Source organism: Echeneis naucrates, chromosome 17, assembly GCF_900963305.1.
Source record: "Echeneis naucrates chromosome 17, fEcheNa1.1, whole genome shotgun sequence".
NCBI classification, from domain to species: domain Eukaryota; kingdom Metazoa; phylum Chordata; class Actinopteri; order Carangiformes; family Echeneidae; genus Echeneis; species Echeneis naucrates.
The window spans coordinates 15,102,274-15,120,884 of NC_042527.1; the positions used below are offsets into that span (position 1 = coordinate 15,102,274).

Below are 18,611 nucleotides of genomic sequence, written 5' to 3' on the forward strand. Positions count from 1 at the left end.
GTCCGGCGTAAGATCTCCTCTCACATAACAGCCACAGTAAGCTTGTCTTGGACCTTGTGGTTTTACACTGAATACTTCGGTGGATGTTTGTCTCGCTTTCCATCCGCTGTGACCATTCTTTTTGAGACAGACACCCCACATTTTGTCTATGTCTGTTTGTAATTTAGCATGAATGTATACAATATCACAAAATGACTTTTTCTTAAACACTTCTCTTCTTTTCTGCCCATCCATTTTTCATGTGACTGGTCATCCTCGAGGTCAAAGGAACGCTCCAAAGTATCAAGTTTAAAGGGATAATAAATATAATAGCATTGTGTCCGGGATAGAGAATTCTCCAGGTTGGGTAATAATATGCTGGATAACAAGTCATAAAATATAAATCTTTAAATTCAGCTTTACAGTCCCTGTGATCACAGGGGGCTTGGCAGCAAGATGAAATGCTTCAGATATGTTTTTTTATTCATACTGTAAAATACTAAATTCTCATGGCTGTCAGAGTTTTCATTGATTTATATTTTCCTTTTCCTGAGCGTTACCACTCTCCCGTCTCTGTGATTTGGATTAGGGGGTTAAAAGTTAGACAAAATCTGAGTACAGTTGAAAAAACATTTCATTTAGAAAATACAGAACAAAACACTGTTATGGTTCTAATGAGGATTCAGCCATGACAATATGATAGAACTATTTCTTGACAAAATAGCAGCCAGACATAATTATGTCTTTCAAGCCTTGTCATGCCAGAATCATTTTTGATCGTAATCACTTCTGTAGGCAAAATCAATCTACAAGCTTATATTTGATGTGCGTTGTCGTGTCAGTTTAGCTGAATTTAGTCATGTTTTATGGAACAAAATGTACAATTAATCTCATGGACAAAACAGCCAGTATATAAAAAAAAAAAACTGAGATATGTTGGCTCTTGTGATTGAAAAGCTATAATTTTTCAGGGGTCAGCTCGCCAGTCCACGAGTTTATTAATCATCCTTCGTCAGCCAGCCCATGCTACAAGTTTTTGATGCTGAATTTAGCAAATAGTTATCGGACCCTTCGTTTGTGTCATATTAGAATTATTGTATCATCAAATTAACACATTCACATCCGAGTCTTTAAGGTCTGATGTTGTTTTTTTCTCTCATTTTGTCTGATTTTCTTTCAGAAAGTGAACAATATCTAAAATATTGAACTTCTTCAGTCTGTTGGTTTGACAGCAGCTGGTGGGGAAATATAAACTGTGGGGGGGGGTTGAGTTTGAAGTTTGGCAAATTGATGGCACACTGGAGGAAATGAGTTATACGTAGCCTACAACACTTAAAATACGAATAAAATTTAAGATGCATTCGCTGCTGGAGTGGGACGCTGCTGCTTTCAGGAGCAGTCAGTTTATCATGAAGCTGAGATCCTTTCTAAGCCTTCCAGCTGCCTGTTATATGTCTGATGTTCCTCTTACCTAACATGGTTCTGCAAATTCTTCATATTACAGCTTTGGAGGGAGAAGTTTCCACTCCAAACCACAACAGTCAGCGATTTCCAGGCATCGGTGAATGCATGGAGCTCACGCTTGTTCGCGCTTCATCTGCCTGAGCTGGCACCGGCTCAAACTGGCTCTGAGGACCTCAGTTAGATAAGAAGGAGGATGTGCCAGTCTGCTCCGCTCAGCCTCTTGTTCTCACAGGTTATAATGAAAGGAAAAGCATTTTTATCCCTGATAGTTTTCATTGTTCTTTGATGTGGATAACAGGGGATGCTTTTTATCTTGGCAGCCGTTTCAAAGAAACCAACAGCCATCATCCTTAAAGGAATGTTGCCGCAGGCATTACTGCCGTTTGCTTTTCCCTTTCTTGTTTTTCGGTGTGCTTCTCATTCTGGACACTCTCATCCCAGCCAAATAAAGGTTTCAAACATTCCTTTTTGTAATTCTGAACTCAAACAAACTATAATCCATCTGCATCTAATAGACAACTGAGCGGGCTTTTAATAGGGACAAAGTTTGAAAATACAAACACTGATCACAGACAGCGGGCAATAGTCTAAACACGGCTTCGTCTGAAATAGAAATTCATTTGGTCATAGAAATATGTAGCTTCTCTTCAATATTTATGTCAGAACTTGTGGTGCCCTGATGTTGAATCCCTTGTGGGGCTGCTCTCACATGCCTGAGATTAATAATGAACAATTCAACAATCACGAATAAATATTTTTCAGGATTTTTAGTTTTAGATTTAATGCTGCTCAAACAAGAGCAAGATAATTCCCTCTAATGCAGCTGTACTTTAACGCATTACACAAAGCTCCTAGAATAAAGCATGCAATTAAGACACCAATGACTTTTAGAAATACAATGTCAGATACAAATGTGTTTTATAATGAGAAGAGTTAGTCCTGGTTGAGTGTAATAATGATAAAGCAGATGAAGAAAAGGAACATTACATAGTTAAATTGGAGTGAAAGCCTTGGCAGAGTGGAAATCAGACAGGGTGGTTCTTGGCTGACTAAGTGAGAGGAGAGGAGGGGGGGCAAACTTCTTTTGGGCTTATGGGAGGACACATGGATAAGCATTCCTGTCATAGTTTCAGGACACCTCTTCAGTGTGTATAAAAGGAGAGGGGGACTCCAAAAGAGCAAAAGCAAGCACACGCGACTCGCAGCCAGGTCTGCTGTTGTAATAAATGGACAGAAGATTACTCACTCAGGAAAGACAGCTTCAGCTGCTGAAGATGTGGAAAGCCATTGGCATTCTGGTCCTCTGCTCTACACTGGTGAGGAAATAATCTGTCATTGGTTTGCTTATTTACGTTATAACACTTGTGGAAGAAACGTTTTATCAGCAGTTGTGTCTCTCCTCAGGCGTCAGCGTCGTGCCCAAAGGACTGTCAGTGTCCTTCTGGACTCCCCACATGTGCTACAGGAGTCAGTCTGGTGCTGGACAGCTGTGGATGCTGTAAAGTTTGTGCTCGGCAGCTCTTTGAGGATTGCAGCAGGACACAGCCATGTGACCACACAAAAGGGCTACAGTGCAACTTTGGAGGTGGATTTGAGTCTGCTAAGGGCATCTGTCGAGGTACACTTTCTATTTTTATCTGTTTTTCACTCCTCTGGTCACTTTGACAACTTTACACATCTGATCTCACACTTCTCCATTTTGCCTTTTTCTGTTAATAAGCTAAATCAGATGGAAGAACCTGCGAGTACAACAACAAGATTTACCAGAATGGGGAAATCTTCCATCCAAACTGTAAATACCAGTGCACTTGCATGGACGGTGCTATTGGATGTGTCTCTTTGTGCCCACATGAGGTTTCCCTGCCCAAAGTGGGTTGTGCCAAACCGAGGAGGCTCAAGGTATCGGGACACTGCTGTGAACAACTGATCTGCCCAGAGGAAGCAAAGCCAGAGAGCCCTTTGATGAAAAAGTTTGGGAAAAAAGTCAGAGCATCTGAGGAAGACCTCGCCAGCAAAAATGAGTTGGCCCCTCTGTGGAAAGGAGAATTGGAGTCTCTGGCTGGTGAGTAGTTTTACTTCTCCTTTCTGATGACATTAGTTAATAAAAAGAAAAAAGCACGTCTTCCTTTTTCAAACCGTTTCATCACATTGTCAGCTGCGTCGGCTAATCTCTCTACAATTTTCTCTGATCAGCTTTCCGGAGTCACCCAATAAGCCACATGGTTTCCAAAGGGGCAAAGTGTGTGCCTCAGACCACAGTTTGGTCACCCTGCTCCAAATCCTGCGGCACCGGAGTGTCCTCAAGAGTGACCAACAGCAATGTCCAGTGCAAACTGATGAAAGAGACTCGGCTCTGTGAAGTCCACCCATGCAACCAAAAGGCCTTCACCAGATTGAAGGTATTGACTCTTTGTGTCGTGATTTTTGACAAATTTTATAAAGATTATTTCATTCCATGCCTGTGAAGTTAATATCTTTAGAGGAGTAAACTCAACTCGTGCTTTTTATGTCTTTTTCTTTACCAGAAAGGTCGCAAATGCAACAATATTGAAAAAGCCAGACATCCAGTGAAATTGTCCTACGGAGGCTGCCGTAGCCTTAAAAAGTTCCGGCCCACATATTGTGGGTCTTGCTCCAATGCGGGGCGTTGCTGCAGGCCTCATCGGACCCAGACCATACCTGTTCGCTTCAGATGCAAAAACGGTGAAACTTTCAGCAGGATGGTGATGATGATCGAGTCGTGCAAGTGCAACATCAAATGCTCTGCAAAGACTCCGGCCCTCCACAGACTTTTTAAGGGTCTGCACTAACTGAAGATCCAAATTCTTCAATTTAAGTGAGAAAAAATGCACTGTGAGGTTTCAGACACCTGGTTGGATGAATTGAGTGAATTGTATTGTTCACGATTTCGCTTCATATCACTGGAGCACTTTGATTTGCTTCTTTGTGAAGCTGTTGATTTACATTGAAAATAATTTTTTTTTGTATCCACTTTTATTTTTATTGATATACATATTTAAGCCTCTTCTGACATGTTAGCATTGGTTTTATGTGAAAACAATGGCAGCTGCTAAATAAGTCTTCAGTATGTGTCACCATGTTTCTGTTGATTTACTGTACTTATTCATTTTATTTATAACACCTCATGTTTCATACTCCACTTAATGTATTCTTGCTTTTAGTCACTAAACATTGTACCATAATATGAGTTTATGACATCCTGTTCTTTCCACTTGCCTACATAAAATTTGGAAATGGAAATGGAAGGCGGATACATACTGTCCTTTGTCCCATTATGTGTCATGTTGTTAATTTTATTACTTGTTTTTCACAAATAAACATTACAAAATTTCAAAAGATTCAAGCAATTACTTTATTTCAGGAGGAAAAGTAAAAATACAAATTGCCAGTGAAACTGGGAATTTCTCAGGGGGTCTGTTATAACAATTTTGAGACGGAAATGAGGTGTACTGTAGCAGCTATATATGGCTGACCTACTTCTGAGAAGACCTACATATCGCTGAATAGTTTAGGGAATGACTAATCTAAACCTCAGAGTAGTTTTCCTGCCGTTGGAGGCAAACCGCAGGAGTTTGTTTTGTGAAAAAGTTCAAGGTCAGCAAAGAATAATCTAAACTTTCCACAATGATTTATTATATGCAAATTAAAGATGGTGCCTTATGAACAGCTCTGAAACTGAAATTATTACCTTATCTCAAACGTCTGGAAACATGACAGCAGTCTGCTCAGAAGACCATGTCCGACTACATACATTCAGCAGGAAATCGTTTTAACGCAGAGACAGTGAAAGCTCTGTTTTCATAATAAGCTCAGGAGAACAGAATTTGTGAAAACAAACCAAAAAGACAAAAGGATCATCCAAATGATTTGTGCCTAATGAGCGCCTAAGCCGAGGGTGTGACCATCACCCTGCTGTTTTGCGATATCCACCAAATCGCCCCAAGTCAGAAGATGTGACATTATTTTCCAGAAAACAGCAAATTCCCAAAGTGTGATCAACAGAATTACGTAAACAGGCAAGACCATGAGACAGAGAACAAGAGCAAAGGAAAAACAGGGTTACTGACGCACGCACAGATGAACTGGTTCCATCCCCTGACGGAGAGCACAATAGAGCTTTGTCTTTGAGAACTTGAGTAGCACTGCTCACCCAGGGAATGCATCCGCTGCAAAGACACCACAGCCTCACATTGGTTCTGGATGATTGTGTTTTATTATTTTATTATTACCATAGATACAGGACTACAAATCAAACAGTGGAATAAAAAGACCCAAGTACAGTACAAGAAAGACATAGATTTTCTTGTGGGTAAATCGTGCTGCAGCAGATACCATCATCCTTCTGTGCCCCTGAGCCCCACTGGCGAACAAATTTCCATTACAAAGGCATGAGAGCAGACCAGCATCAGAGGCTTGGAAATATCCCAGTGTTGCATGTATCTCAGCAATTATGTTTGCGGCCCTAAAGGCATACACTTCACTACTGACAGCTAAACAATCGATTTTTGAGCATAATTCATCTCAGTCTAGCTGAGAATCAGAACACGAACACAATGTTGCACATACATCACACCACGCAAACACAAAAGACACGCAAAAGTCAGTTGTCAGCATTGATGAAATAAACATCTTTTGTCCACAAATCGATGCATTAGCATAAATACGATGATAGTTTAATAAAAGCTAAGCCAGAGCATATTTGTGTTGTCCCACTGGTAAACTTGGCAAGGACTTCAGTAACAAGTACACCGACACGGTGCTTTATTTTCAGCATGTCAAAAAATAAATAAATAAAGTCCCTCACAGGACTCATTTCATGGGGATCAATGTAGGACTGAAGATGGAATGCACACCAAACAACAGTGGCTCAAAGTCTGCACTTGAAGAAGATGGCCGACAAAACACTTCCACCTAGTGGCACATCAGTTTTCTCCAGTTTGCATCTTAAACCCATTAAAAAAAAAAAACTGAGAAAAGGATCAAATCTCTGTATTTGTGAAGCTGCGTACACTGAATGACATAAATAACTTAAATTACAATCAATCTGTGTTTAAAATTGTTGTGCAACTGCTCTGATGTACAGTGTTCAGTAGACAGCTGAAGGTCACCAACTCACAACTCATGAAAACACATTACTGTAATAAGTAGATCTTTGCCAACTATAAAACAGAGTTTGTGACTGTTTGAGAAACATTTATTCAACAGCCTGACTTCATTATGCAGCTGGCTCATTGATTTTGGGAGCGAGACAGAGTAGCACCAAGAGTTCAAAGTCTAAGATTTGCATAAATGTGAGAATATCATGTAACATTCTTGAAAATACTAGATAAAAAAAAAAAAAACAGGTATTGAAACTGACTACATTAGCAACAGGATGTTTCCGTGACATCAGTGGGGGGATGCAGGTCATTGATTTACTAACAAGTAGACATCTAGATCTAAAGATGGCCAAGAACTAGAAAACAAATTATTTCACTTCCTCTAGAAGTGTCCCCTGTGTTTTTCTTAGATATATATACATAAGAAGTTATAAATATTACAGTAGAAAAAAACCCACGAATAAATACAAAATTTAAAAACCAAAAGATGAAGAATCTGGTCATTTTAGAAAATATGATGATCCAAAATTGGAAGTTTGTAGCCCTTCATCAAACATAGTCTTATAGGAGTTTTTGAGGAAATCAACATAGTTCTGAATACTTTGTTTGTGGCTCTCTGATTGGTCCAGGCTGAGCTGCAGGTCCTTCAGACGCACCTCAAACTGTCTTTCTGCCTACAGTTTCAGAGAGACAGAGTTTTTTTTTTTTTTTTTTTCAGCCATTAGGCAACAGCAATGTCTCAGCGTGTATGTAGATGGGTTAGAGCACATCGACTCTGTGACATTGCGTTATAGAAAACAGGATACTCACAGTCAGTTTGCTTTGCCGAAGAAGCTTAAGTTCATTGTCCCGTCTGCTTTTCTCTGCTTCAAGCTCCAGGATTTTGGTCCTAAGGACATCTTCTCTGGAACGAGCCTGGTCAGTCACTGCCTTCACCTGGACATGTGGAAGAAAAAAAACAGTCATTGGACAAAACAGATAAAGGTCTCAGGGACTCAAAATTCTAATCTGCAATGTGTCATACTGGATTAATCGATGAAAGAGATTAACAGAGCAGATGTGTTTGACGTGGATATGTGAAGGTAACTACTGCAGCATCACTAATGTGACTCAGCTGCACCTGTTGTTTAACGTCTGACAGAGCGGCCTCCAGTTGCCGGCTCAGGGCCTGGCACTCTGTCGAGCGCTGATCCAGCTGCCGGTTACTGTAGCTTAGAGCTTCCTCCTGAGCTGCAAGCCTCCTTACCAGCTCCAGGTTCTCCTGCTGCAGCTTGTCCATCTGCCTAAGAGCACACAATTGAATGGAAGCAGGTTTATGAAAGTAAGGATTATTTTGTTTCTCAAAATCTAGAAAACAGATGTGAGCAGTTGTCTTACTGTTGAAGAGACTTCACTTTCTCCTGTAGCTGTAAATTGGCCTCATGGATGGATTCTCTCATCTCCACAGATGAGCTCAGCAATTTTGTCTGACTCTCCATCTGTGTATGCAAAGTATGAAACTCAGAAGCAGTCCAGCAGCGCTGGCTGCAGGTGGATGGGGTGAAAAGGAGGGTGTCACATCACATGCAGGTGGATACGAAAACAGCCCACGTAACGCTTTTTGCCACAACTTTGCTAAATGAACCATTTTCAGACCACCAATTCGACATTGTCGATGTGGGTGATTGCAATGGACTCACACAGCACAAGACCATCACAAACTGCTGATGTACAGATGGTTACAACTGAAATGTTCCCATTGCCATCAGCGTTTCTTTCTTTCTTTCTTATATCACACACGAAAACTCACAGCAGGACCATACAACAAGACGCACCAGTGGACACATGGGACTGTACTACTGCCTAGCTGTCAGATCCCAGAAAATGGCTGTGCTTCACAATCTGACCACAACAGCTCATGTTGCACACCTTAACCTGCAGTTGCCTAATGGTCTCTGACTTTTCTGAGCACTTCTTCTCTGAGCGCCGCAGGTTCTCCTGGCACTCGAAGAGACTCTGCTCGGCTGCCCTCAGTAACTCAGGATAAACCATCAGTTCTTCCACACGTGTCTGCAGCTGCTGCCTCACCTGGGCTCCAGAGGGGGATGGCAAAAGGAATGGAGTGTTGAGAGTGGACAAAATATTAGCCAAAGACCTCTCACAGTAAGCCCCTGATCTCTCAGCACATGCATATCTAATTCTTCAAGCAAGTTTCTCTCTTAGACTGAGCTTGAGCAGTTGTTAGCATTGGAAGTGTTTTGCTGTGCAGGGTTACCGAAGGAGAGTATTTTATTCAAACACATGCAGCTGGAAAAGCACAAGAAAAATGCAACAGCCCACTGACTGGCCATCCAACCGCACGAGGAGCAGGGCTGCACATACTGGGAAAGGTGCAACAGTGCGGTTAGAATTTGTTGGAAAATAACTAGAAATTTGAGAGTTAAGCGTTGAAAACTTGCAGAAAGGACTTGGAGGAGGCAGGGCTTTACCTTCTCAGCTGCTGCGTCTTGACCATCACACATCTCCTCCATCTCTCTTGAGATATTAGCATATTTTATCCTCAGATCTTCTATCTCAGCCTGAAGTTGTGCAACCTAGGAAGACAAACACAACACTATAATTGAACCTGCTGTGTCTTTCCCTACAGCTGAAAACTGCAGAAAAGAACTGTTGCTGAATTATTCATTCAGAAGTGAAAGGATGCTTTCCACGATGGTGCTATGATAGTCATGGCATAGCAATAGAAAATTCTTATGAAAAACTGCCTCAGAAAAAAAAAGTAGTTGCAACATAAAGGATCAAAGAAAAGTATTGGAATTGAAAACAAACAAAGAAACCAACCAACCCATAATACACGGCATGAGAAAAGAGGATTAAAAGTTTAGACGTCTGGGGGGGAAAAAAAAAAAAAAAAGTAAAATAGTTCTCAGTTTTAAAGCTTTGCTTTGAGGCTTCTGGCCAGATGTCCAATGTTTTCTTCCGGTGAGTGTTATCACTTTATTGAGAAAACACCAGCTGTGGCTCAGTTATGCCTGAAAAACATAGCTTGCAGCCATTAATGTGACATGGGGGTTTTAAAACATTTTCACATCTCAGAAAGTATGGAGATGATTTTGTGAGGCCCATGTTTAGTCTAGGACTTTTTTCCCTGCATGTTAATCAACAAAATGAAAGTGAACGGCTTAAATGCTAACTGTAAAGATACTATGAAATTAATTAGCTGAAGTCCACCTGATGCTGACTCTGTTCAGCTTGATGTTTCCTCTCCTGAGAAACAACCTTCTCCTCTATCAGGGCAGACTCACAGTCACTCAGCTGCTGCTCCAACTGAGCAACAGATGCCTGTAATCACAAAAACAACTAAAATGACTTCAGGGATAGAAATAAAAGCCAAATGGACAGAGAATACGGTGGTGGGAGTATACACAGGTACAGCAAAAATGAAAAGGCAACATTGATTGGCTTGATCTGACAAATGCCCTTTAAACTCCTCTCAATGGCTGTAAGGTGTTTAGTCATTTGTACCTTGAGTGCTGCGTTATTGATGCTGAGGTCTCCATTTTCAGCGCTGAGTTTTTCAACACGCTGCATCACAGTTTCATTAGCCGCACTTAGCTCAGACTTCTCCTTCTGCAACCTCGCTGTCATTTCCGCAATTTGACTTGAACGGAGACACAGCGATTTAAAATCCAGCAAAAAACTGGAATATTTCATTTTCACTACACACCAAAAAGGGGTCACATATCGTAAGAGGAAAGGACAGACCTGTTTAACAACTCTACTTGAGCATCCAGCTTGTCTTTTTCATCCGTCATTTGCTCCTTCTGCCGTCTCCTGGAGTCTCTTTCTACACGGGCGCTGGCCAGCTGTGCATCCTGTAGTTCAACCAGAAAAAAGAAACACACAGCCAGACAATGAAAAATGTGACTTATAGTATTTGCAAAAGCCAAAGTAGCTTTGATTTCATACCTTTTCCTTCAACTGTGCGTAGCATTTCTCAATGGCAGCTTCAAATCTCTCAGCTCTCACTTTCTGTGCTCTGGTGGCTTTCTTCAGAGATTCTTGGTCCTGTGCTGCTTTCTCAGTCAGAGTTGTGATGGAGGCTCTCAGATCATCAATCTCCATTTTCTGTTCAGTCAGGGTTCTTTCCAGAGTCTAGAAGCAACCATGAACCAAAACAGCATATTAATAATATTACGCATGTTGTTTAAAGGTTTTTTACAGTGCTTTATTTGAAGTTTTGATGTCCATAATTATATACATTTGTGGTTTTAAGTAGCACAAAAACACAACAATAAAGTTTTGCATATCTCTAAGTCCTCTATCTGGAACTCTACAAAGAGCATATTGGTGAGCCAATCAGAAAAGAGGCTCATATTAAGGTTAACTTTCGGAATATGACTTTGGTCTGTGTTTCTGTGGACTTAATGCTTGATAGCTTTCACAGTTTTAATGTAGCACCTCAAGCTATTTTATAATAAAGAAAAACTTGGATTTCTTGACATTGGTCCTTTAAAGACAGTTTTTTAGGGGATCATTGGCTGATTAAGGTCTTGGGTGTTTACATACCCGTAGCTTTGCGGTCAAACGGTTGTTTTCAGCTTCCTTGTTGTGCAGCTGTCCCTGCAGGTGAACGCGAGTTGCCTCCACAGACTTGGTCATATGGACTGCAGTTTTTATGTTGTCCTGTGAAGGCCAAAGGGACGGATGGTTTCAAATACAGTGATGTTGTTAGTCTGTGCGATCATCAGTTTAACCCAAAGTGTTCTATGTTTACCTGTTCTTCCTTTCGCAGATCCATTAGCTCCTCAACTCTGCTTTCTGTCTCACTCAAATTTCTTCTTAAATGCTTGAGGAGAGAAAAAAGTCACAACATGATAAGAAATTTGAATTTGCACAATTTAATAGTTAGAAAACAATAAAATGATTCAAGAGTGCATTTATTCTCATATAGTAGATGTACCCAATGCCTTACGGTTGCGACACAAAGTTAATACCAAAGGGGCTGTGTTGGTAGCCCAGCACTTAATTTGACCAGCTCTTGCAGCTTCAACCGTTTATACCCCTAACCAGAAGCTATTAACCTCACATAAGTAGATTAACCCTTTTCACAGACTAAACATTCCACCAGGTTGCCACAACTTAAGCACAAAGCCAAATTTACCAGCATATACATTTTGTTCTTCCTTTTGAAGCATTGCTTAAATGTAATAACACTCACTTCATTTTCAATTTCCGCCTGTGTGATCTTCTTTAACAAGACATCAATCTGCTGGCCAGCTCCAACTCGACTTGCCTGCATAGAAGGTATGAACACATATGTTTAATTTTTTTTACTTAAAACAACTACTATTACTAGTATTATTGGGAATGACAAATGTTGATCCACAGTTTGTTATCCTGAGAAGTATTTCATAAAGTGGGTTCTGTCATCGACCTCTGCTTCCTGGAGCCGCTTCAATTTCTGGCGAACAGATTTATTTATTCGTCTGAAATCCTCCAATTTCTCCAGCAAAAGTGTTCTCTGCCTTGTAATTCGGTGTTTATCTACAGGAGAGTGCTTTGAACCCTGCAGTAACAGAAAAATCAAAACAAAAGTTGCACAATTGGGCCATGAATATGGAAATGATGTTTAATGTTGGTAAACTACTCTGGATTCCCCACACCACGGGTTTGTGCTTGAACCCATTTGATGCATGCAAAGCAGCAAGAAACATACAGCGAATTCATCTTCCATCGCATCCTTGAAGGACACAAGTTGTATGGCTGCAGAGTTGGCAGCTGCCTCTGCATCCATCAGTATTCTCTGGAAATTGTCAGGAAAGCTTGCTCCACTGGCAGACTCGCTGTGACTAACAGAAAAACAGGAAGATGAGGGAAAGCTTTCGGTGACTGTGGCTGTGGTCGCCGGCTGCATGCTGAGCCCCACAGAGAGGTGTTGTGTCCTAAAATATTCATATGTCATAAGACCTCACCAACTGATGCAAGTCTCTGGAGATCTTGTGAGGAGACTGCTGCGTGGCCTGCTTCTTCTCTCCGGCTCTGGATGACAGCCATCCAGATCTGCACAACTCAGAGAGAGGTCCTCCCTGATGGAGCTGAAACCAAGGGAGGGACTTTGCACTTCATTCTCCGGGGACATATTACTGCAGACAAAGAAACACACAGAGTAAATTAGCACCGAATTGCAGAGGAGTTGGTTCATATTAAATGACTTAAAGTCAGCTTGGTGACTCCGCACAGTCCGGCTGATTATCACGAAGGACGCTGAGACATGTTGTCAAGCGTCCTAAGCTTCATTATAGCGACAGAAGGAAGCTGGTTAAGAGGCGGCTAAGCTTTACGCTACATTACAGCCAACAACCTTTATAGGAAACAAACCTACTCGTGTCTACACTGCAGGTACGGGATGTAGAAAACAGTGATGTCTTATTAGAAAATGCCACCGGAAACATAAACAAACTACTTACTTGTGTCTGTTAATGTTCCAGCAGCAGACAACGATTCCCCAAACTGAAGTCCCCCTCTTAAGGGCTTGAATCCGATTGGCTAGCGCCGAGAGGACGTGGTGACGCCTGTCAATAAGCTCGCTTCTGATTCGCTTTAAAGGTATAAAGTGGGCGGGGCAGTGTTTGATTTAACTTGTGAACAGCCAATGAGAAAACGAAAACAAAGAGCCTGGTTGAAACCATAGAAACGCAGAGGAAGTTTACCTCCACGGTATCTGAAGCAGACCATCCTCACTTAGATACGAAGATTATTTACATTTTCACCTTTAATTACGCGACACTGTTTAGTGTAACTTAGATATATATACTCAGCTAAAAGCCGACAGAGTGTTATTTTGCTTGTTTTGGTGGTAGAACTGCAGCACCAGAGCTTCTTCGGTGAAAGTTAGCCGAGCAGCTAATGCCTTGCTTGTGTTGAGTGGATATGTTTAAAGCCAAAATACTCTTCGTTGGCCCCAGTGAGGTAGGTAAATGCCTTTCTAACGGACCTAACTCTCAAATGTTGGCAGCTAGATTACGGTGAAAGCGACCGACAGCCGCTTTTTCTTCATCGGCTGGTCCTGTAAGCACAACTGCTGCAGCAGCGACCAGCAGATCGCTGTTCATCTATCTGATACAAGACTTATCATGAGAAAAATAAATGCAATGCAATGATGTTACAAATGCCTATGTGTTTTTCAGAGTGGTAAATCAGTTCTGGCCAATTTTCTCTCTGACACAACGGAAACTGTGGGAGGTGAATACAGTCCTACTCAAGGAGTCAGGTACAAACTTAGCTGATTCCTCCGCTACAAACAGTATAACCCAGCTGTGTAAATCAGTGAAAAGATGGAAATAGCATTATCTGGCTGAAAGCCGGTTGCACCTGTAGTATGACATTATGAGCTCTCACTGGTCATGATCATCTTTATATGCTGTAGGACAATATTGCTCATGTCGCATGAAAGACATTCAGTAGTTTTAATTTTGTTTCAAGAATACTGGAATTTGAGTCACAGCCTGAAGGTAGTGGCGATAAGACGTGTGAGGTTGAACTTTGGGACTGCTCTGGAAATTTCAAGTAGGTTAAATACTATGAATATTTTCACTTATACGAGGCTCAGCTTTTACTCTTTCCCTTGTTTATACTTTTTATGATGGTTGTCCTTTTTTCTTCACTCTCCTCTCCCAGATTTGAATCATGCTGGCCTGCACTCATGAAGGACTCCAGCGGTGTAGTGATAATTTTTAATCCAGATGTTCCAAGCCAACTCAAAGAAATAGAGACTTGGTTTTCAATGTTCATCTCCTCTCAGGGTTTGCAGGACAATCAGTGCTTACTCATGGCTCACCACAAGCCAGGGAGCGATGTGAAAGACGGACGACTGCCTTTAGGTAATCCCGCTGCAGGTCGTGCACAGCTGGTGCATGATTAAATATTACCATTTCTCAGCTAATATGTTTATTCTTTTGTTGCAGCCTCACACCTAAGCAAACTCCCACTTATTCACTCCAACCTGGAGGAGGAACCAGAGGATGTGAGACGAGCTTTCTGCAGATACTTGGGAACTGTCGTAAATACAATGTCAGAGAGTCGGGAGCGAGAGGAGATGTCGATCATTACATAACAACAAAATCTATAAAATATGAAGTTTAACTAAGAAGAATCTGGTTGGCATCACTGTGGTAGTGATATTCACGAAAGATGTTAATTTTGAAGTTATTAAAGATACATTTTTAACATTAAATCTCCCAAAACATTGATTTTCTTTTAACAGTTTTATGTTCTTGTTTGTTTTTGTTTTCTTTTGTTTTGCAATGTAATTATAAAATAAAAACATCAACACTCAAGAGTTACAAAAAATACTGACTGTACAGAATTTATTTGAAAATATTCTTCAGGTTGTTGAGAATGTGACAATTGGATGAACAGAGGGATAAAGAACTGTCCAGTATTTAGACATCATATCCAATGATGCCTCCTTTTCCAATGCATTCTCCAATGAAGAACCACATTAGTACTTCTGTGGCCACAAGTCCATTCCTTAAGGCATCCTATAAAAAAGATAAACAAACTCAGTTAAGAAAACAAGTTTGTGGTTTGCATTTAAAGGACAACTGACAACCTCACGTGAGAGATTACAGTCCAGAGTAAAATGTACTCCCTTTTCCTGCATACAGATATTCTATAAGACATGTCACTGTATGACTACAGTATATGCACACACTGATTTATCTTATCGTGCACCCATCCATATCATTTTTGTGAAGTTTTGTATTTATTAACTTTGCACAAACGACCATATTTCGCTTAATGGCACACTTTGTTGGCTTTGTCTCACGGAGCTCAAACAGCTCTGGCTGAAGTAAAGCTGTAAGCTCTTACCTTGACTGAGGTTTGTCCCAGGCGTCCCGTCTGGAAGCTCTTGACCAGGCCTGAAGCGGCCTCTATGGCTTTGGGGATCTCGGCCGGACTCGGCGGCACCAGCTCCACCCGGGCATAGTGCCAGAAGGTCGCCAGTCTGGGTTTGGAGTAGGTGACAGCGGCTGGAGGGGATACAAGCACAAATAACCTTCACCAAGAAGCAGAAAAAAAAAAACCTCAAAGCCACGGAGCTTTCTGCTTTTCCTCAGAAATTCATCAGCAGGATGAGACGTTGGGAAAGAAAAGCTGCTGCAGCGGCTGACTCCTTATCAGAGGTCACACTCAGAGATTTGGAGCAACGTGAGCTCGTCCAGTAAAGTTAATCCAACTCACTTAGTTTGAACCCCATTAAAAGTTAAAACGAGGACTAAACTTACCGCCGACTAAAGTTGGCACTTTAGCAACGAGTTTCTGTACAGTTTGAGCCATTGCAGAAATCCAGCAGACAGCAGGAAACAGGAAACAGGAAGAAATGTGGCCTGAGAAAGTTTCCGGGTTATTGTCTTCAAAATAAAAGGTCACATCAGCGCTATTCAATTTTCAAAATAAGTGACCGAAAAGCAAACATTCGTTTTTTGTTTTTTGTTTTTTTAAATAAATAATAAGTAAAATTATGTGTCCATGTATGAGGGAAATAGTTGACTTGAATGTAAAGGAGGTTGCAAAGTAATGACGCTTTATCTGAGGCAAAATGCAACAAAAGAGGATAACAGTGCATGATTTATCTCATTTTAAAAATCCCAAAAAAGATAAGTCAAACTGTTTCAGCCAAGTAGCTTGATTAACCCCTGTTTAAACAAGGAAAATTGTTCAGATTTTAAAGTCATCAGTGATGAGCACCTGGTTGGAAATGAATACCACAGATAACGATCTACCCTTTTTTCACCATTAACCATTTGCGGTAGAGGACAGTTCTGGGAATTACATTCAACAACACAGAGGTCCAGAAACTGTCACATAAAATGGGCTGGGCTGATTATGGGATTTGTGCTTGTGTGCATCAGCAGGAGAACAAGACGAGAACAAATGTTTTTGTCTTCTGACTGAACAGTAGCTATTCATGTAGTTGTGTGTTTAACATTGGTGACTCACTCACTCAGTTCTGACTCATCCGCATAAAATGCTAGTAACCTTGTCCTAACAAGAATACAAGGTCAGACCTGCATTTCTCTGACAAAGACCCACCCACTGGTGTCTTCTGACTGAATAAAAACCTTAGAGATAATGCTAATTTATTTTATCTCTGAAGTATTGAGAAAAAAAATCCAAATTTAAGCTACATAGTTTTATAGAAATAGTTTGCAAGTAAGTGTATACAGTTTGCAGGTATCTGGTAGTATTAGGTAGTAATGTAAGACAATTTTATAATAACTTAAGAGGGTCTCATCATTTCTCAAAATCCCTGTAATGCATAGCTGCAGCAGGGCGTGTTGAAGTGTGATGACACTTTAAAAGAATATATCACTAGAGGGAGCTCTGTAATAGTTCATTATAACAAATAGAGTTAGTGAGCAAACCAGAGCACGAGGCTTTGATTGAAATTCAAAGACTATGCTGAGCAACCTTTAAGGATTTAAGTTTTAAAGTTCTTATTTAGTCTCAAACCCTTGTGGTTTATTGTGTGGCCTTTTTGAGGTTGGATGGTTGTTCTTGTTGCATGTTTTTGTACTTTTTCTTATGTTCTCATGCCACTACATGTATGCTGTATAAACTGTAATGCAAAACACATTGAATTGATCAGTAATGGTACATTCTATATACATCATTTTCCTGGGGGAGTCCTATAACTCCCTAAGCCCATATAGCCTTTGATGGTTTCACCATTACAAACTCCCGTTGCCCATTCAACAGTAGAGCCCACAGGACTTTATTTTGAACTATACGCCACTACTCAAATTGCTATGGCTTCCAAAAGTACCAAATATGTCAACATGTATTACAAGGAAATGCCCTTAGACAAAAAAGCCATCAAACAGCATCAAGAATTTTCCCTTTCAGCGTCACGTCTGATTTAATTCAGAATAAGTAAAACAGCTGTTTAAAGTATTTTGTGTACAAGCAGAAGGCAAACACATGTAGTAATGTGTGGACGGATGTTTAGCTTTAACTTGAAGGATTGCTGAGTATCTTTCAGCAGAACAGTACAAGACAGCCTGGTGTAAGAGTCTCATTAGCTATATATATATAAATATATATATCAAAAAACTGCAGCTTTTCTTGTCAAGTCTCCAATGTGTGAAAGGTAAATAGGAAACCAGAGCTTGAGATGGTTAGCCTATAGCTTTGCATAAACACTGGACCCTGGGGACAACAGAGAGTCTGGTTCTGGAAAACACTGTGCTGCAGCAAATACCATATACCAAAATATTTTTACATAAGATATTGCATATTAATTGATGAGCTCCTACAAGATGAACATTTTGTATCTTTATATCTATTTTGTATCCTTTTCCTTCAGCTAAGAGTGGGATGCATGGGGTGATAAAATAAAAAAATAAAAAAATGTAAAAAACTGTTCTGTGACTGGGTTGTACTTGTGCTAAAGTCAGACTTTGCCTCCTTCAGTGGGCCTACAGCACAATGATTTGTGAGCTTTTTCATTTCTACATAGTGAGACAAAAGAACTGTGTGAGTCATAGAAACACACTGGGACAGACAGAACTATACATAGTCCTACAGGAAGACAGCAACAGACAGGAAAGGAGGTGCAGGCTGCACTGACTGTGTAAATCCTGCCTTTCGTGGTCTAAAATGGCCAGAAAATGCAAATGAGATTAAGACAAATTAAATCGCTACCTTGCTCTTAGTAATCAGCAAAAGCACACATTTGGAGGTAAAGCAATCACGCAGGCCAACAAGTCTCATACTTTAATTTCAGATCGCCATCCAGTTCTCTGTATTTCCTTCTGGGGAAGTAGGTTACAACACTGAGGGGGATGAAATCATTTGTTCTTCTCTCAACTGTAACTTTTTTTTGAATTGGAGACCACAAACAGATTCATTATTGTCTTTATACCATTCCTTTCTTCCTCCCTATCTGTTCACAATCTCTCCAGCCATGGTCAGATGTATTATACGTAACCACGTATTCAGACTTTGTGTTGAATGTTTCAAGGGAAACAACCTGCAGTTCAGGATCGCATTGAGCTGAAAACA

The 18,611-nt window shown here is 40.6% G+C and overlaps 4 protein-coding genes across 8 annotated transcripts; 2 read left to right on the forward strand and 2 right to left on the reverse strand.

Moving 5' to 3' along the window:
• The first annotated feature begins 2,634 nt into the window (after positions 1-2,634).
• LOC115057822 (protein CYR61-like) lies at positions 2,635-4,740 on the forward strand. Of its 2 annotated transcripts, none has more exons than XM_029525040.1 (5): positions 2,635-2,759; positions 2,848-3,061; positions 3,164-3,505; positions 3,637-3,842; positions 3,969-4,740. In XM_029525040.1, exons 1-5 carry the CDS (start codon positions 2,670-2,672, stop codon positions 4,251-4,253), a joined length of 1,137 nt encoding a protein of 378 aa, XP_029380900.1. In that variant the 5' UTR covers positions 2,635-2,669; the 3' UTR covers positions 4,254-4,740. The 2 variants fall into 2 exon arrangements, with proteins under 2 accessions (XP_029380900.1, XP_029380901.1); XM_029525041.1 differs by having other exon boundaries at positions 3,173-3,505.
• An 874-nt stretch (positions 4,741-5,614) lies between these two features.
• On the reverse strand, positions 5,615-13,060 carry LOC115057911 (protein BCAP-like). Its single transcript, XM_029525162.1, has 16 exons — positions 13,013-13,060; positions 12,518-12,688; positions 12,262-12,394; positions 11,980-12,111; positions 11,764-11,838; positions 11,320-11,391; positions 11,112-11,228; positions 10,512-10,697; positions 10,308-10,417; positions 10,068-10,203; positions 9,774-9,884; positions 9,032-9,136; positions 7,941-8,041; positions 7,684-7,846; positions 7,374-7,499; positions 5,615-7,237 (listed from the first exon to the last, which is right to left on the reverse strand). The coding sequence occupies exons 2-16, from the start codon at positions 12,682-12,684 to the stop codon at positions 7,064-7,066; spliced, it is 1,908 nt and encodes a 635-aa protein (XP_029381022.1). The 5' UTR covers positions 12,685-12,688; positions 13,013-13,060; the 3' UTR covers positions 5,615-7,063.
• Positions 13,061-13,238: 178 nt separating this feature from the next.
• Positions 13,239-14,843, forward strand: ift22 (intraflagellar transport 22 homolog (Chlamydomonas)). 4 transcript variants are annotated; one of them, XM_029525059.1, is made up of 5 exons: positions 13,239-13,262; positions 13,406-13,514; positions 13,733-14,111; positions 14,223-14,425; positions 14,510-14,843. In XM_029525059.1, exons 4-5 carry the CDS (start codon positions 14,248-14,250, stop codon positions 14,656-14,658), a joined length of 327 nt encoding a protein of 108 aa, XP_029380919.1. In that variant the 5' UTR covers positions 13,239-13,262; positions 13,406-13,514; positions 13,733-14,111; positions 14,223-14,247; the 3' UTR covers positions 14,659-14,843. The 4 variants fall into 4 exon arrangements, with proteins under 4 accessions (XP_029380919.1, XP_029380918.1, XP_029380916.1 ...); XM_029525056.1 differs by having other exon boundaries at positions 13,246-13,514; positions 13,733-13,815; positions 14,028-14,111; XM_029525058.1 differs by having other exon boundaries at positions 13,733-14,425.
• A 51-nt stretch (positions 14,844-14,894) lies between these two features.
• LOC115057839 (ATP synthase subunit g, mitochondrial-like) lies at positions 14,895-15,934 on the reverse strand. Its single transcript, XM_029525060.1, has 3 exons — positions 15,833-15,934; positions 15,417-15,577; positions 14,895-15,085 (listed from the first exon to the last, which is right to left on the reverse strand). Exons 1-3 carry the CDS (start codon positions 15,882-15,884, stop codon positions 14,987-14,989), a joined length of 312 nt encoding a protein of 103 aa, XP_029380920.1. The 5' UTR covers positions 15,885-15,934; the 3' UTR covers positions 14,895-14,986.
• Positions 15,935-18,611: the final 2,677 nt, after the last annotated feature.

Coding starts and splice junctions, on each gene's coding strand:
- LOC115057822 (XM_029525040.1), top strand. CDS start 2,670: ATGGACAGAAGATTACTCACTCAGGAAAGACAGCTTCAGCTGCTGAAG. Junction 2,760..2,847: donor TGGTCCTCTGCTCTACACTG/GTGAGGAAATAA, acceptor GTCTCTCCTCAG/GCGTCAGCGTCGTGCCCAAA. Junction 3,843..3,968: donor AGGCCTTCACCAGATTGAAG/GTATTGACTCTT, acceptor TTTCTTTACCAG/AAAGGTCGCAAATGCAACAA.
- LOC115057911 (XM_029525162.1), bottom strand. CDS start 12,684: ATGTCCCCGGAGAATGAAGTGCAAAGTCCCTCCCTTGGTTTCAGCTCC. Junction 7,847..7,940: donor AAAGTGAAGTCTCTTCAACA/GTAAGACAACTG, acceptor GTGTGCTCTTAG/GCAGATGGACAAGCTGCAGC. Junction 7,238..7,373: donor TTCGGCAAAGCAAACTGACT/GTGAGTATCCTG, acceptor CTGAAACTGTAG/GCAGAAAGACAGTTTGAGGT.
- ift22 (XM_029525056.1), top strand. CDS start 13,476: ATGTTTAAAGCCAAAATACTCTTCGTTGGCCCCAGTGAG. Junction 13,515..13,732: donor TCTTCGTTGGCCCCAGTGAG/GTAGGTAAATGC, acceptor TGTGTTTTTCAG/AGTGGTAAATCAGTTCTGGC. Junction 13,816..14,027: donor AGTCCTACTCAAGGAGTCAG/GTACAAACTTAG, acceptor TTTTGTTTCAAG/AATACTGGAATTTGAGTCAC.
- LOC115057839 (XM_029525060.1), bottom strand. CDS start 15,884: ATGGCTCAAACTGTACAGAAACTCGTTGCTAAAGTGCCAACTTTAGTC. Junction 15,578..15,832: donor AGTGCCAACTTTAGTCGGCG/GTAAGTTTAGTC, acceptor TATCCCCTCCAG/CCGCTGTCACCTACTCCAAA. Junction 15,086..15,416: donor TGGGACAAACCTCAGTCAAG/GTAAGAGCTTAC, acceptor TCTTTTTTATAG/GATGCCTTAAGGAATGGACT.